The 17,461-nt window shown below is 44.0% G+C and overlaps 1 protein-coding gene across 2 annotated transcripts in view; it reads left to right on the plus strand.

The window, feature by feature from the left end:
• MTMR12 (myotubularin related protein 12) overlaps positions 1 to 17,461 on the plus strand; it is a 75,283-nt gene that overhangs the window by 41,129 nt on the left and 16,693 nt on the right. For both annotated transcript variants that reach the window (XM_047767540.1, XM_047767549.1), the window contains 3 exons: positions 3,396 to 3,525; positions 10,931 to 11,006; positions 17,216 to 17,322. In XM_047767540.1, the coding sequence (XP_047623496.1) occupies positions 3,396 to 3,525; positions 10,931 to 11,006; positions 17,216 to 17,322 (313 nt within the window). The remainder of the gene's footprint in view (positions 1 to 3,395; positions 3,526 to 10,930; positions 11,007 to 17,215; positions 17,323 to 17,461) is intronic.

Raw genomic sequence — 17,461 nt, forward strand, 5'->3', positions numbered from 1 at the left:
CTCAATAGATGCAGAAAAAGCCTTTGACAAAAATCCAACACCCATTTCTGATTAAAAAACCCTTCTGAAAGTGGGCATAGAGGGAACCTACGTCAACATAATAAAGGCCATATATGACAAACCCACAGCTAACATCATTCTCAATGGTGAAAAGCTGAAAGAATTCCCACTGAGATCAAGAATAAGACAAGGATGTCCGCTCTCACCACTGCTCTTCAACATAGTTTTGGAAGTCCTAGCCACAGCAATCACAGAAGTCAAAGAAATAAAAAGAATCCAAATTGGAAAGGAAGAAGTAAAACCATCAATCACTATTTGCAGATGACATGATACTATACCTAGAGAATCCTAAAGACTTGACCAAAAAACTGTTAGAACTCATCTGTGAATCTGGCAAAGTCATAGGATACAAAATTGATACACAGAAATTGACTGCATTTCTATATACTAACAATGAAAGATCAGAAAGAGAAATTAGGGAAGCAATCCAGTTTACCATCGCATCCAAAAGAATAAAATACCCAGGAGTAAACCTACCCAAAGAGACAAAAGACCTATACTCTCAAAACTGTAAGACACTGATGAAAGAAATCAAAGATGACACAAACAGATGGAAAGACATACCATGCTCTTGGATTGGAAGAGTCAATATTATCAAAATGACTATACTACCCAAGGCAATCTACAGATTCAATGCAATCCCTGTCGAATTACCAAGGACCTTTTTCACAGAACTTGAACAAAATATTTTAAAGTTTGGAAGCACAAAAGACCCAGACTAGCCAAAGACATCCTGAAAAAGAAAAATGGAGCTGGAGGACTCAGGCTCCCAGACTTCAGACTATACTACAAAGCAATAATCTTCAAAACCGTACAGTACAGGCACAAAGATATATAGATCAGTGGAACAGGATAGAAAGCCCAGAATTCAACCCACACACCTTCAGTCAACTAATCTATGACAAAGGAGGCAAGAATATACAATGGAGAAAAGACAGCCTGTTCAATATGTGGTGCTGGGAAACCTGGACAGACACATGGAAAAGAATGAAATTAGAACACTCCTTAACATCATACACAAAAATAAACTCAAAATGGATTAAAGACCTAGATATAAGACCAAATACTATAAAACTCTTAGAGGAAAATGTAGGCTGAACACTCGCCAACATAAACGATAGCAACATCTTCTCAGATCCACCTCTTAGAGTAATGACAGTGAAAACCAAAATAAACAAATGGGACTTTATCAAACTTAAAAGTTTCTGCACAGCAAAGGAAACCCTAAACAAAATGAAAAGACAGCCCACAGAATGGGAGAGAATATTTACAAATGAATCAACTGACCAGGGATTAATCTCCCAAATTTATAAATACCTCCTACTACTCAATACCAAAAAAACAAACAATCCCATCAAAAAATGGGCAAAAGATCTAAACAGACAATTCTCCAAAGAAGACATATGGATGGCCAAAAAACACATGAAAAGATGTTCAACGTCACTCATTATTAGAGAAATGCAAGTCAAAACCACTGTGAGGGTACCTATCACCTTACACCAGCCAGAATGGGTGTCATCAAAAAGTCTGCAAACAATAAGTGCTGGAGAGGGTATGGAGAAAAAGGAACCCTATGACACTGTTGGTGGGATTGTAAATTGGTGCAACCACTGTGGAAAACAGTATGGAGATTCTTCAGAAAACTAGAACTACCGTTTGATCCAGCAATCCCACTTCTGGGCATCTATCCAGAGAGAACCATGACTCAAAAAGACACATGTACTCCAACGTTCATTGCAGCACTATTTTCAATAGCCAAGACATGGAAACAACCTAAATGTCCATTGACAGAGGAGTGGATCAAGAAGATGTGGTACATATACACAATGGAATATTACTCAGCCATAAAAAGAATGAAATACCAGCATTTTTAGCAACATGGATGGACCTAGAAATTATCATGCTAAGTGAAGTCCGTCAGACAGCCAACATCAAATGCTTTCACTGACATGTGGGATCTGAAAAAAGGACACAATGAACTTCTTTGCAGAACAGATGCTGACTCACAGACTTTGACAAACTTACAGTTTCTAAAGGAGACAGGTTGGGTGGGGGGATGCTCTGGGGGTGTGGGGTGGAAATCCTATAAAATTGGATTGTGATGATCATTGTACAACCATAAATGTAATAAATTCATTGAGTAATAAAAATAAAGGAGCAAGTGAAATAAAAAAAGCAGGTGGAAGTTTTATCAGACACTTGTTTTTTGAGAATGCTTTCTTTTTCTCCTCCCGCTTTTCAGGGCTGCGCCTGTGGCATTCGGAGGTTCCCAGGCTAGGGGTTGAATCAGAGCTGCAGTTGCCGACCTACGCCACAGCCACAGCAACTCAGGATCCAATCCACGTCTTGGATCTACACCATAGCTCACGGCACTGCAGATCCTTAACCCACTGAGCAGGGCCAGGGATTGAACCCACATCCTCATGGATCCTAGTTGGGTTAGTTACCACTGAGCCACAGTGGGAACAAATACGTATTTTTTAAAGATGTGCACAAGTTTGAATTAACTGATAGGCGTAAATACACGAGATTGTTTTGGTTTTCGTCACCCCCATCAAGCAGTGGCTTAGGAGGGGACCAAGGACACACTTGCTGAGCTACAAGTGCAGTTCTCCTGGGGACTTGCTCCTAGCAAGCAGAGTTGAGGCAGCAGTCCCCATCACCATGATGCGGCCCTAGGCAGGCAGGCCCTGACCTTCACTGTGGCTGATTTGTTCATGGCTTTCAAAAATCAGTTCTCTTGTGGCCCAGGGGATTGAGGATCTGGCGTGGTCACTGCAGCGGCTTGGGTCACTGCAGTGGCCGGGTTCGATCCCTGGCCTGGGAACTTCCACATGTCTCAGGTGTGGCCAAAAAAAAAAAAGAAATCCTCTTCTTGGCAGTGTATTTTCAAATCAAAGGAGGTTTCGCACTCAGGAATCTGACATGCTGTTCAGATGAGTTTGCCATCTTCTGCACACATTGGTAGGGCTAAAAATATTTTATTATTTTAGTATTTGTGCCAAGCCTGTCTTTTAGTGCTTCACAGGATCTTTTTATGTTATATAAATTATCTCATGGTCAGATGACTGAAAATAAAGCTATAAATTACTTTTGCAAGGAATGGAACAAGAACAGCTCCTTCCCTGCCCCCCGTATAAAAAGGCAGAGCCTCAGTCATAATTTTGGATAAGTGACGGAAAAAAGGAACAAGGTTAGGATTAAGCAGTGAGTTCATTCTTTGTGGATAAAAATGGGCTTAATGGAGGAAGTTGAGGCTCAGGGATCCACTTTCACTTCATTAAGATACCAGTGCTTCATGACAAGACTTTGTCTTTTTCAATTTGTCTTCTTAGCTACCGACCGCAAGAACCATGCTGTAATGTTTGACACACTCCAGGACTGGTGTTGGGAGCTGGAGCGCACCAAAGGCAACATGAAATACAAAGCAGTGAGCGTCAATGAAGGGTATAAAGTCTGTGAAAGGTAAGCCCTCAGTGCTATGCTTTCCTGTTTTGTTTTTTTGTTTGTTTGTTTGTTTTTGCCTGTACCCACAACATGCAGAAGTTCCCAGGCCAGGGATTGAACCCATGCTACAGCAGCGATGAGCTGCTGCAATGATAACACTGAATCCTTAACCCACTGAGCCACAAGAGAGCTCCATGCTTTCCTTTAATAACAGCTTTATTGAGATATATATGCATATATTTATTTATTTTTTTTGGTCTTTTTTTAAAAAGGGCTGCACCCTCGGCATATGGAGGTTCCCAGGCTAGGGGTCTAATCGGAGCTGTAGTTGCCAGCCTACATCAGCCACAGCAATGTGGGATCCAAGCCTTGTCTGCGACCTATGCCACAGCTCACAGCAACCCCAGATCCTTAACCCACTGAGCAAGACCAGGGATCGAACCCGAGTCCTCATGGATACCAGTCGGGCTCATTAACCGCTGAACCATGACAGGAACTCCCCATATTGAGGTCTAATTCACAGTTCATCCATTTCACCAATGTGAAGTGCGTGGTGTTCTTTTGGTACCTTCACAAGTTTGTGCCGCCATCACCAGAGTCAATTTTAGAACATTTTCATCAACCCCAAAAGGATCCCATCCCCGTTGGGAGGCACTCCCCATGTCCCCCCAACTCCCCGATCCCTAGACAACCACTAATCTACTTTCTGTCTCTATAGATTTGCCTCTTCTATGTATTTCATATGAATGGAATCATATAGCATGTGGTCTTTGTGCCTGGTTTCTTTTACTTCATGGAAGGTTGGCAAGGCTCATCCATGTTGCAGCATATATCAGAATTTCATTCTTTTGTTACTGCTGGATAATATTCCACAGTATGGATATACTACATTTTATTTATCCATTCCTTAGTCAGTGGACTGATTGGGTTGTTTTCCCTTTTTGGCCATTATGAATATGCTGCTCTGAACATTAGTGTACAGGGTTTTGTGTGGATGTATATTTTCATTTCTCTTGGGTCTATACCTAGAGTGGAGTTGCTGGGTCTTGTATTAACTCTGCATTTAACCTTTTGAGGAACTGCCAGACTGTTTTCCACAGCCACTATACCATTTTACATTCCCACCAGTAGTGTGTGAGGTTCCACCTTCTCCATACCAATACAGTGCTTTTTAAAAAACCCTGAGTGTATCCCTTAAAACGTTTAAAAGTGAGTGTCTTTTTTTTTTTTTCTTTTTGGGCCACCCCGAGGCATATGGAATTCCCATGGCCAGGGATCAGATCCCGTAACCCACCATGCCAGGCTGGGGATTGAACCTGCATCCTGGCGCTGCAGAGATGTCACTGATCCCATTGCGCCACAGCAGGAACTCCTGAATATGGGTCATTTTCTTCCTATTATTGTATCTAATCTAAATGTAAAACTTTCTGAGGCATTTCTGAATATATATTATGTTTTAACTTTACTTTTATCAAGCACTTCGATTATTCATTCAGTAAACATTTTTGAGGGCCTACTATGTGCCAGCCAATGTCTCAACTACTGGAGATGCAGCCGAAAAATCCCTGCCCTCCTGGAGCTTTCCTTCTAGAGGGAGGAAAATGATGATAGAGTAAATGAGTAATTAGACTGTATTAAAAGGTAGTAAATGCTACGGAGAAATAGGACCAGGCAAGGGGCTTGGGTGTGCTGGAGGTGTTGGCGGGACCTTCGTCAGGCAGAGGGGACCACAGGGGCAAAGGCCCTGAGGTGGAATCTTCTCTGCCTTGTGTGAGGTACGGGGAAGAGCCCCAGGGCAGGAGGGAGCAAGGGGCAGAGTAGTAGGAGGTGAGGTCAGAGAGGAGAGGGGCCCATGGAAGCTGACGGCCTGGATGCATAATTTGTGGCGCATTGTTGAGGAGTTTCAGCCGAGGCGTGATGTGATCTGACCTACATTTTTAAAGGATGATTCTGCACAGTCCTTTTTTGGAAATTTGAATCTTATCATTTTGGAACATACTCCCCAACACCCTGCTAAGTTGCCAAAAATTTGTATTTTTTGTAGAGTGTTTTTTATCCATGGTTCTGAGGAGCATCTTGAGCAGATTAGTTCTGATTTTGATCCGTCTCAGACACTTACAAGGTTAGCTGTCCTCTGACTGCACAAACCAGGGTGATGCTGCAGGGCAAGTTTCTTATACACACCCCCACCCCCACCCTGCCCCTCCTCCCATCTTTATAATCACAGAGCTCAGAAAGGGCAACCCTTCCTCAGCAGGTGGTCAACACCCTTGCCCCTAGGAGGAAATATTTTGTAACATGATGTTGACCTTAATGGAAAGCGTCCCAGTTCCCAGGATTGTATTTTAAATCCTGCCACATACTGACGAAATTTCTTGGTATTTGCCTAAGCGTCATCACATCAAAAACGTACCAGGTAGAAAAGGTGGTGGGAGTGGGGTGTTGGGGGTGTTTGTAATTTGAGGTGGATGGGAAAATAGAACCCCAGCAAACTTTTGGTGCTCAGAGTCCTTGGTGAAAACACCCCAGGATGCCCCATCCATGCACTGCCGCAGCCCCGCACTCACCCTACTTTTCTGCCCCGTGGGGATGATAGAGGAAAAGCTGTGCTTTGTTTCTCACCTGGACCACTTGTCGTAGCTGCCCCCATGGTCTCCCCCTGCCCCACTCTGGCCCCCAGCATCCATTCTCCGTGTGGCAGGCTGAGTGTCTCTGGTGTGCTTCTCGTCATCCTCTCCCTTGCTTCGCTGGCTCCTGGTCTTCATGATATCGAGGATAAAACTCCTAACAGGTGCTACAAGGCCCTTGGTGGCTTCACTCCTGCCTGACTTGACAGCTGTGTGTGAGCCCTATATACATCCCCACCCCCTCCCTCAGGCTGTGCCCAAGCGATCTCCTGTCTGGGATGACCTTTTGCTTCTGGCTGTGCAAGTGAGTTACCTCCACTTCCTCTGTCAGGTCTCTGCTCAGGCATGTCTTGTAGAGAGTCCTCCCAGGACTAGGGCAGGCCTCCTGGTGCGCTTTCCTGGCACTGCATGCCTGTCTCCATAGCACTGCCTCCGATCACGAGGTTCTTTTTAATCTCTATTGCCATCTGGTTAATGTTTGTTTCTGCATCCCATCAGCTCTGGGGAATCAAGGACACTGCTTTTGTTCATCTTGACATTCTCAGCACCTATGGTGCCTGGGTTAGAAGAGCCACTCAATAAATAGGAGACAGAATGAATGCATTAACAAAAGCCCCAGTAGTTAGAGGAGACCCCAGTTAGTTTGGGTAAGAATGAGAAACTGACTGTCTACTTTGCCTTCACCTAGAAAGCTTTTCCCATGCCCCACCTCCCTGGGAAAGTACGAGGAGGTCCCAAGCCTGCAGGATATGTGTCACACAGGAGAGCTATGAATTGATGCTGCCGCAGGAGGACACTGCTGCTCTGGTGCTGTTGCTGGGGCGCCTCCCTCACCCTAACTGAGGTTGTGCCTAAGTGGATCATGCAGCTTTCCTTAGACAAATTCAGCTTGTGTTTTGAGAGGCTGTTTACTTTGTATTCAGAACTTATCCTAATGACAGAAAGGATCAGTTCAGGGAGGGATAGTTGTTTGTAGATGTTGGGGGTCTCACAGCAGAGCCTCCGCAGAACCCCCTTGAGTTCCCTGGGACAGGGTAGGGTTTGACAAGCTCCTCTGCTGGTACAGAGCTGTCCTCCTCTCTGCAGCCTCCTTTCTGCAGTGACTGACATCCTAATACACTTGGTTCTGATATCCCCCCCCCCGCCCCCTGCTTTGGTGAAAGACTAAGAAAAAAATTAACTGGTTAACCAATATCATAAAATATTCAGCCTCACACGTTGGGGAAGACATGCAGATTTTTTTTTTTTTTTTTTTAAAGCAGTGAGTCCCCATCCCAGCTTTGAAGAATGAGCCTCTGGGGAAGGAGCTGAGAATCTGATTTTAAACCAACCCCACCGGTGACTGTCCTATAAGGGTTGGGGGACACTGTTCTTTTTGTAAGTTGCCATCTAGAGCCGTGCTCCTCACTGGAGGCTGTGCTGCTCCGTCATCACCTCGGGAGCTTATGAAATGCAGATTCTGACCCTGGAGGTCTTGAGAGCTGCTTTCCTTATAAGCATCCAGGTGATTGTTGCTATTCACTTAGAGTAGCAGGAGCTTCTACAAGAACTGCACTCATCCTGGTTGCAACCCGGAGAGCGTTTCATAGTTCTGGGATGGAGACTAGACATTGGGAGTTTTTAAATCTTCCATGTGATTTTTTTTTTTTTGTCTTTTGTTGTTGTTATTGTTGTTGTTGTTGTTGTTGCTATTTCTTGGGCCGCTCCCGCGGCATATGGAGGTTCCCAGGCTAGGGGTCGAATCGGAGCTGTAGCCACCGGCCTACGCCAGAGCCACAGCAACGCGGGATCCGAGCCGCATCTGCAACCTACACCACAGCTCACAGCAACGCCGGATCGTTAACCCACTGAGCAAGGGCAGGGACCGAACCCGCAACCTCATGGATCCTAGTCGCATTCGTTAACCACTGCGCCACGACGGGAACTCCTAAATCTCCCATGTGATTTTAATGGGCAGCCTGAGTTTGAGAGCCAGTGGTCTGTGAAGTGGCCTTTACTTCAGTGACAACCCTGAAGAAGGGATAGTAAGCTCACGCACCCGAGGAGACATGTAAGAAAATATTCCAAGCACTTCAGAACCTCACAGGTCAAATAAATCTTCTAAGTTTTAATGGCTTGAGGTACCTTAGCCTTGACCAGTGGCTAGTGGCTCCCAGACCTGGTTTTACATCACAGTATTATGGGAGCTTTTTTTCCTTTTGAATTCCCTGTAAGGGTTTCTTTTCTTTTCTTTTTTTCTAATGTAAAATTTTAAGCAGAATAAAAGAAGAGAATTTGATGAATTCCCTTTTATCTATCACCCAGCTCCAACAGTTATTAATTCATGGTTAATCTTATTTTCTCTATGCTTCTACCTACTCCAATACCTGCCCCCCCAAACATTTTGAAATAAATCCTAGAACTTATCACATTTCATTTATGAATATTTCAGTGTTACATCTCTAAGAATTATGCACTCTTTTTATAAACATAACCATAAAGCCAGAACCATTAGCACACTTTTCAAATTTAATATTTGAGCCCTTGGACAAAAAGACCCCAAAAAAATATTTTTTGACCCCTTAATGTCATTCAGTACCCAGTCTAGTATTCAGATTTCTCCACTTTAATAGATGTTTAAAACAATCTGTCTTTCTGGCACACCCTCCATGGGGTAGCACTAGTTATCCTATTGCCCTTAAAAATTCCTTCTCAGCAAGACATAATAAACAGTTCCAGACCACACAGCCACTTGGTGAGTAGGGGGACAGCACAAAATTGCTGTTTGCCTAGAAACCTACCTGTCACCTGAGACGAAGGCTGAATACTTTGGTCAAAATAAATCTCTATCTCCACTCAGAAAAAAAAAAATTATCTTTCATCTTTTTTTTTTGGTCTTTTTTTTTGCTCTTTCTTGGGCTGCTCCCATGGCATATGGAGGTTCCCAGGCTAGGGGTCGAATCGGAGCTGTAGCCACCGGCCTACGCCAGGGCCACAGCAACGTGTGATCTGAGCCGCATCTGCAACCTACACCACAGCTCACGGCAACACCGGATCGTTAACCCACTGAGCAAGGGCAGGGATCGAACCCGCAAGCTCATGGATCCTAGTCGGATTCGTTAACCACTGCACCACAACGGGAACTCCTCTTTCATCTTTTTAATCTGTTTTAACATTAATCAAGATTTAGTGAAATTGCTATCTTGAAAATTGATAGGTTCTTAAGCTTTTTAATCTGTGAGGTTCTCACACTGTCATCCTTTTCTTGGAATGTATTTGAAGAACCAGGCCATTTGTCTAATAGTTTCCTGCATTCTGGATTTTGATGGTCACACCCCCATGGTGATGTTTAAAATGTTGCTCCATCCCTTATGAATTGATTAGACCTGGTGGCTTGATCACATTCAGATTCTAATCTCTTCAACTTGGAAAATCCAACTTTCCCATGAACTAATACTTCAGAAATTTATCTCAAACATGCAGCATGCATACCAACACCACCTGATCCCTTCCCAATGTAGTTTTTACACCATAGGCACCTTAATTCTCATGGGGCTTTAATTCAAGCTTTTTTTTTTTTCCTTTAAATGAACGTATTTTATTTATTATCAATATAAATCAGAATTTGATACTTCATATTTTTTCTAGAAAATCATCTTTCTTTGATATTTTAAACAAATATATTTTACAAATATTTTAAACAAGTTCAAGCTTTTTTTTAGTGAAAGCTGTTTACAGCTTGACAGTGATAGAACTCAGGTGGCCTTAGTAATTGAAACCTTCATCTAGGAGTTCCCGTTGTGTCTCATTGGAAACGAACCTGACTAGCATCCTCAAGGACAAAGGTTCAATCCCTGGCCTTGCTCAGTGGCTTAACGATCTGGCATTGTCGTGAGCTGTGGTGTAGGTCGCAGACATATCTCTCATCTGGCATTGCTGTGGCTGTGGTATAGGCTGGCAGCTCCGATTTGACCCCTAGCCTGGGAACCTCTATATGCCGTGGGTGCAGCCCCAAAAAGATAAAAACAAAAAAACCCTGAACCTATTAATTAGAGGAGGAGACAGTGTCACTGTATGTCATGGATCTCTACAGCTCTAAGAATCTAGCTTTCCCATATCCTACTACTTAACACATTTGTTATTTTCAGAACCTAAATCTTCCCCTGTATAAACCGAAGTCACACTTCTTGGGTCTAGGTCCCAGCTCCACTAAGACAAGTTGTCTAACCTGGGAAGGGCCTAGATAGAGCTCTGTTTTTTTATTTGTAAAATGGGAATGAATAATAAAAAGTACATACCTCATAGAGTCTGGGGAGGATTAAATGAATAATTCATGTTCAATAATTAGAACAGATGAGGACAGAGTCTGACATACAGTGAGCACTTAAGTGTTGTCAGAGCACTTGATAAAATATCTGGGCAGCAGTCATGGTAATTACTGGTTTTTATGTTATCTTAGTGGAAGCAACACAGGTATTAATATTGTCACTATATGATGAGAAAGATCACTATAATTTTGGAATAAATATACTTTTAGATAACATGTCTTAATTCCCTTATTTTATACATGAGGAGACAGACCCAGAAAGGTGGGCTAACTTAGCTAGGCTTGCACAGACTCAGAGGCAGAGCTAGCATTTGAACCTAGCCTCCTGACTGATTTGGTCAGAGATGATTCATTTGTGCTGGTTCTTCTTAACAGGGAAATATGGTCCCTGTCATAACACTCTGCTTAACTTCCTCTGTTCATTGATGTTGAGCTTTCCTATTTAGTGATTAACTCCAACACTAAAACCAATGACATCTCTTTCTTCTAGGTTGCCGGCATACTTTGTTGTCCCCACCCCGCTTCCTGAAGAGGATGTGCCACGCTTTCAGGGTCACGGCATACCAGTAAGTGCATCTGGAAACCCTAAAAGCATAGTTTGCTCATCGGCCCATCCTGGCAGTTTATCCTGCTGCTTTACCCTTGGCTTTGGTATTAAAGAGTTTGTCCTCAGTCCAAGAGCAATCTAAAAATATCTTGGGGACTCCCTAGAGGAGCCTCTTCGGCATGAGGCTCCCGGGGACAGAGTTCTAAAGTTTTCACAGATGCAGTGGAGCTCTTAACAGAGAGGTCTTGAACGAGCTTTAGCAGGATTACAAATCTGTCTGGTGTTGAAAGCCAGCCTGATTTAACACCTAAATTGTTTGGAGGCTGACCGCCTCTAAGGGTTGTAGGGTTTAAGATTTTTTTGGCCTGCACCATTGATCTCGAATGGACACGGCTGAGTTTTCTTCCAGAGACAGCATGGAGAGCTGACTTAGTTTTCACAGAATGGAATGGACTGGGATGGGAGCCACATTTAATGTGTCACTGATCAAAGAAAGCAAGACTCTGGCAGTTATTCTAGTTTCTACTTGGTGGTTGAGAGTTACCAACCCTGCAGGGAATTTAATACAGAATGAGAGTTGCAGATAAATGCTGTGCTATGTGCATGGCTGGTTCACCAAAAAAGGTCACTCCCATAGTGGGAGTGTTAAGCAGGGGTCAGATGCCCAGAAGTGCATGCAGGCCAGGCAGGTAATGAGGGTGGCCCCTGCAGTGAACCAGGGACCCTCTGCCAGGGTAAAGGTGTGGCTGCCCCTCTGTGCCAGCCGGGTTGTGCCATGTGGGATTTTAGGCCTAATCTATCTGGCCAGATGTCCTCATTTCTCAGGAGCAATCAGAGATACACATTTTTATGTGTTTTCCTAATTTCTAAATGTATGCAGCTGTTTACAGCTGATTCAGATGTTTATAAAGCATGTCTCTGGGCCAGAGTTGGCTCATGCCCCACCAGTTTAGAGCAGTGATTCTCAAACTCTGGTCTCAGGACTCTTAATACTCTTATTGAGGACTTCAAAGAGTTTTTGTTTATGTGGTTGTATCTGTTGATATTTGCCATATGAAAAATTAAAACTGAAAAATTGCTTAATTTTTTTAGTAATAAACTCATTTCATGTTAATATAAATATTTCTATGAAAAATCACTGTATTGTCCAAAACCAAAAAATAGAGTAATATGATTTTGCATTTTTGAAAACAGAAGACAGCTGCATTCTTGTATCTGCTTCCTTCATTCAGTGTGCTGTGGTATGTTGGGTGTGGTTGAAGTACATGAAGATCCAGCCCCACACAGATGTGTATTTGGGAAAGGGAGAACTAATTGATAGCTTTTTCAGATAATTGGAAAATACCATTCTTTGATGGTGTGCCAAAAAATTGATGTGGTATTTTCATAAAGGTTAACTGCCGTAAGGAATATGAAAATATAATCAGTGAATGTCTCATTCACTGCTAACTTAAAATCCATTGGTCTGTCTTGCACTTTGAATGGATCTTAAAACATGCATGTGGGAGTTCCTGTTGTAGCACAGCAAAAAACAAATCCGACTGGTATCCAAGAGGATGAGGGTTCAATCCCTGACCTCGCTCAGTGGGTTAAGGATCTGGCCTTGCTGTGAGCTGTGGTATAGGTCACAGACTTGGCTCAGATCCTGCGTTGTTCTGGCTGTGGTATAGGCTGGCAGCTGTAGCTCTGATCTGACCCCTAGCCTGAAAACTTCCATATACCGCAGGCGTGGCCCTAAAAAGAAGAAAAAAAAAAAAAAGCATAGTTTTAGAATATAATACATTGGTTATTTAAAAAATATTGGCTCAGTAGGTTATACAGATTGTCTAGGGACATGCTTTCTTATGTAAAAATCATGTTTATTACTATCATTCCTGTCTCATCAGAAAAGTCTTTAAATATTAGGAAGCTGTCCAGCTAAAAAGACAGAGGCTAGTTTTCCAGAAGTCTTATTTTTGCTTGAAAGTTCAATTTTTTTTTTTTTTTTTTTTGCTTTTTGGGGCCACACTCGCGGCATATGGAGGTTCCCAGGCTAGGGGTCAAATCAGAGCTGTAGCTGCTGGCCTTCGCCACAGCCACAGCAACGCAGGATCCAAGCCATGCCTGCAACCTACACCACAGCTCATGGCAACCCCAGATCCTTAACCCCCTAAGCAAGGCCAGAGATTGAACTTGTGTCCTCATGGATGCTAATCGGATTCTTTAACTGCTGAGCCACGATGGGAACTCCGAAAGTTCAATTTTTATCATTGGCAACAAATTGTCAGTTATTTTCCTTGAAGTGATAGGCTTGCTTTTTTTTTTAAGAATGAATGTCTGCTGGATACCAAAGTCCGAACACCCAGAGTTTGTCTTTTACTCTTTGAGTGCCATGGAGACAGTTGAGTGCCATGGAGACAGCAGCTAGTTCACAGTCTCATTAAGTGCTTTTCCCTGAGACAATACTTTCCACTCCATCTCATAGATATAAAAAAATTAGCATTAAATATTAACATGTAATGACAAATATTAATGTAATGAATAATGTTTAGTTTTTCCTTGTGGACATTCTCGAGTGAAAGTTTTGTTTTTGCAAGTGTGTAGCAGAGAAGGATACAGTGATGACCAGGGCGATGGGTAGCAGTGCCTTAGTTGGTGCCAAGGCACCAGCAGTTGTAACACTATTGGTACAAATGTCAACACACTGAAAAAGACAAACCATATCATAGTAGTATTCTCAGGCCTTCTATGAGGGTGTTTGGATCTGTAGTGTACATTGTGAGAATCGCTGTTTTAGAAGAATAAAAATGAGGGTCTTGGAGTTCCCATCGTGGCGCAGTGGTTAACGAATCCGACTAGGAACCATGAGGTTGCGGGTTCGATCCCTGGCCTTGCTCAGTGGGTTAAGGATCCGGCATTGCCATGAGCTATGGTGTAGGTCGCAGACGAGGCTCGAATCTGGCGTTGCTGTGGCTCTGGTGTAGGCCGGCGGCTGCAGCTCCAAATAGACCCCTAGCCTGGGAACCTCCATATGCCTCGGGTGCGGCCCTAGAAAAGGCAAAAAGAAAAAGAAAAAAAAATGAGGGTTTTCATCCTTCAGCCTGTCATAGATGAATCTAGAAGAGGGTATGCATGTGGGAGGAAACTAAGATGAATTGTCTACACGTTGAGGGAATAGGGTCCCTCTCCACCCGGCATTATTTGAAATTTTCATCCTCTCTTCTAGCCAGACCTTAGGTCTGAGAAGTAGAAACTATCCTGAGACAGTCTGGTCCGAGGAGCCAGCAACAGAACTTTGTTAGAAACTACAGGAGGGAATTCTCACTTGATTAATTTTAGGTCCTGAAAGTCATAGTGGAGCTTGTGAAGATGGACAGTAGAAAAATATTACACAAAACAGCATTTACACATGCACTCAGGGAACACAGCTCTCAATACACATCACATCAAATTTACTGCTAGTGACATTTAATACATTCACGATGTTGGACAACCGTTATCACTAGTTCTAGAATATTTTTGTATCTCTCTTCTGCTTTTTCACCCTGACTGTTCACCAGGTCTGTGCTTTCCTGCCTTCATTTACTCCTCTTCAGGGAAGACCTGCCTCATTTGTGACACCAGTCATGTCCTTGCTGCCGTTCTAGAGACTGGGCTCCTGGAGGGCCCTCTGCTATACTCCAGCCCTGAGGATTGATGGATTTCTTTGCTTATCTTGCTGTGGGGCTCGCTGCCGTTCTAGAGACTGGGCTCCTGGAGGGCCCTGTGCTATACTCCAGCCCTGAGGATTGATGGATTTCTTTGCTTATTTTGCTGTGGGGCTGGTGAACACTCCTGGAGATGATTCACAACTGCAGAATGTACTTAATGAGATACATGAAAACTGGTACCTTGCCTCACCTGGGCCCTGGTTCTGCTCAGCAGCTGGTTAGGGTTCTCCTTCTGGTTCCCGTGTCATGCTTCTGTGGGTTCAGTGCAAACACCTTTTCATTCGTGTTAACTTGGTGATTCCATCCTTAGGTCTCACTCTGGGTAACCACCTTTCTCTCGCTTCCTTGGGGTCTTGGAGAGCAAGCGACAAGAGCTTTCTCGTCTCTCCCACCCCCTTGTCCATCTCTGTGCTCCTGTTTCCTTCATCTCCAGTCCTGACCTTGGCCTTGGCTCTTGATCTCCTCTGCCCTAGATTTGCCTGGAACCCGCTTCCTCTGCTCTGCCCCTTCTGCGTATGTCTCCGGAAATTCTGCTCTGTGGAAGGCACATTCAAACATTTACACGTTCATGTTCAAGTCTCCCCTCACCCAAAGAACTCTGTGGTCCTTCCCCAGACAAAAAATTGTACATAATACAATAGAGAAGACATGTGCCTTGTGCTAAATTCCTGTGAGAAGTCTCTCTCTGATGAGGAATTTTGCTTAATTTCTCCCTACTGTTTCAAACAGAGAATGTGAGGGAATTGCCCCTTAGTGCCTTGACTGAGAGGAGGCGGTTATAGATGAGCCCCCCATAGAAAATGAGCTATGGTTGAATGTCACCAAGAGCCCCAGGAGAGGAGATAAAAAGGATTAAGAGCACTGAATTTCCTAGAGTGTCTCCCTTCTCAGAGTGAGCTGCACCCATGGGGGCAGCAGTGCCTGGGGGTCAGACTAGCAGAGGGCTGAGTGCCAGTGCTTAGCATGAGGTTGGAAAAGGGAGTAAGGGCAGCCAAGGACCCTTGGATTTGTCTCAGTGTTCTAACACTGCTGTCTCGTTAGGAGTCTTAGAGTCAGCGCTCTTTTTGACAGCTCCTGAAGCAGTTGTGTGTCCCTCTGTCCTCACTCCAGGGTGGCCCAATGTCTCTTCTGCTGTAGCTGGCAGTCAGCTCCTGTGTCCAGAGCTCCAGTCCTGCCTTCCTCTCCTAAGCTGATAACCCTCATCTTCGGCGCCCCCCGAATGTCTTCACGTGGTTGTCCTGCGGGCAGTAGACACCCAGCATACCCAGCACTGATTCTTCCCCTTTCCCCTGAAGCCCAAACCAGTTCCCTTTCTGACTTCCCAAGCCTTGTGCAGAGTATCATGCCAGACTCTGTGCTGATCTCTCACTTCCAGCCCAGGCCGCTGCTGTGCATGTTGTGTATGTTGCAGGTGACTGGTGAGAGGGTGCCTCTTCTGGGCAGCTGAAGTCTCTCAGGTTTCCTTGAGCCAGGGCACCAGGGCTCCGTCAGCAGAACAGGGCTGGGCGTTGGCCACTTGCAAACCCTCAACTAGGCCTTTATACGGGGCACAGAGTCTACAGCTCTGCTTACCTGCCCCAGCCAGCCTTCCCCCGTCCTCCCTTCCAGGCTCTTCTGGCAGATTCCTTTGCCCCCACATCAGTTCTTATCACCTTGTGTTCCTGTAAAACAGCAAACAAATGAAACTTCCACTGTATTCAGAAAAATCCTTGAACACTTGGGTCCATCCCTGGTGGGCATTCATACGATTTCTTCCTCCACTGCCCTCCCTTTTTGTCCATTGAACAGCCCCTTCTCTTGTGATTTACCACCTTCTGCTTTCTGTTGTATTTGCAAATGTATTTCCCTTTTTAGAGTATAAGCTCCTTGAAGGTAGACACAGTATCTTAACCCCCTTTGCATGCTCTCACAGCCTAATTCAGTGCCTTGCACACATGAGCCTTGTATATGTATGCAGAATAACCAACTGCGTTCTTTCTAGTGTGAGCTTTCTCTAATGATGGGAGCTGCCCCCTTTTGGTCATTCGGTAGAGCACAGCCTTCTGAGTCACTGCGGTGCTGTCTGTGCAACTCGGGGAAGTTATTCCATCTCTCCAAGCCTCAGTTTCTTGCCACTAATGGGGATAATATACCTACCTGTCTCAGAGCGTGCTTGTGAGAATCAAATGACTTAATTCACGTAAAACCCTGACATAATGAGCTGCACTCCAGCGATAGCCTCTATCCTGATAATAGTAATACTGCTTTTATTATCATCATCCAGGTTCCCAACATTAAAGTCAAGTCAGAAGGTATATATTAGACCATAAGCGAGTCTGAGTGTGACTGCCCAGCCCTGGGGGTGGGGGTGGTTTTTAAGACTAAATCAGTCTTTTTCATTGTGAGTATAACACATTTATTCCTTGGCATAAGAGTGAATGGATTCAGCTATTTCATATTGAAGGTTTATATTTCCCTGTATGAATTTAAATGCTAAGCCTCCTTGTCCTCTGTTAGGCGGTTTACATTATGTCTGGAAAACCTTTATTCCGTTCTGCAGATATGGTGTTGGTCCTGCCACAATGGATGTGCCCTTTTGAAAATGTCAGCACTGCCCAAAGAACAGGATGATGGCATTTTACAGATCCAGAAGAACTTCTTGGATGGGTCAGTACTGTCCTACATTTTCTTATGGTTTATTTAGCTCAGTGTTTGTTTTTCAGGAAACAGGGACCGTTCTTGGTAGTTTGCCCTTTTCAGTTTACCTACTGCTTGCTTGGGGATACTGCTTAGGGTGGTGGTTTTT

The sequence above is a fragment of the Phacochoerus africanus genome, chromosome 1 (genome assembly GCF_016906955.1).
Source record: "Phacochoerus africanus isolate WHEZ1 chromosome 1, ROS_Pafr_v1, whole genome shotgun sequence".
Classification (NCBI taxonomy): domain Eukaryota; kingdom Metazoa; phylum Chordata; class Mammalia; order Artiodactyla; family Suidae; genus Phacochoerus; species Phacochoerus africanus.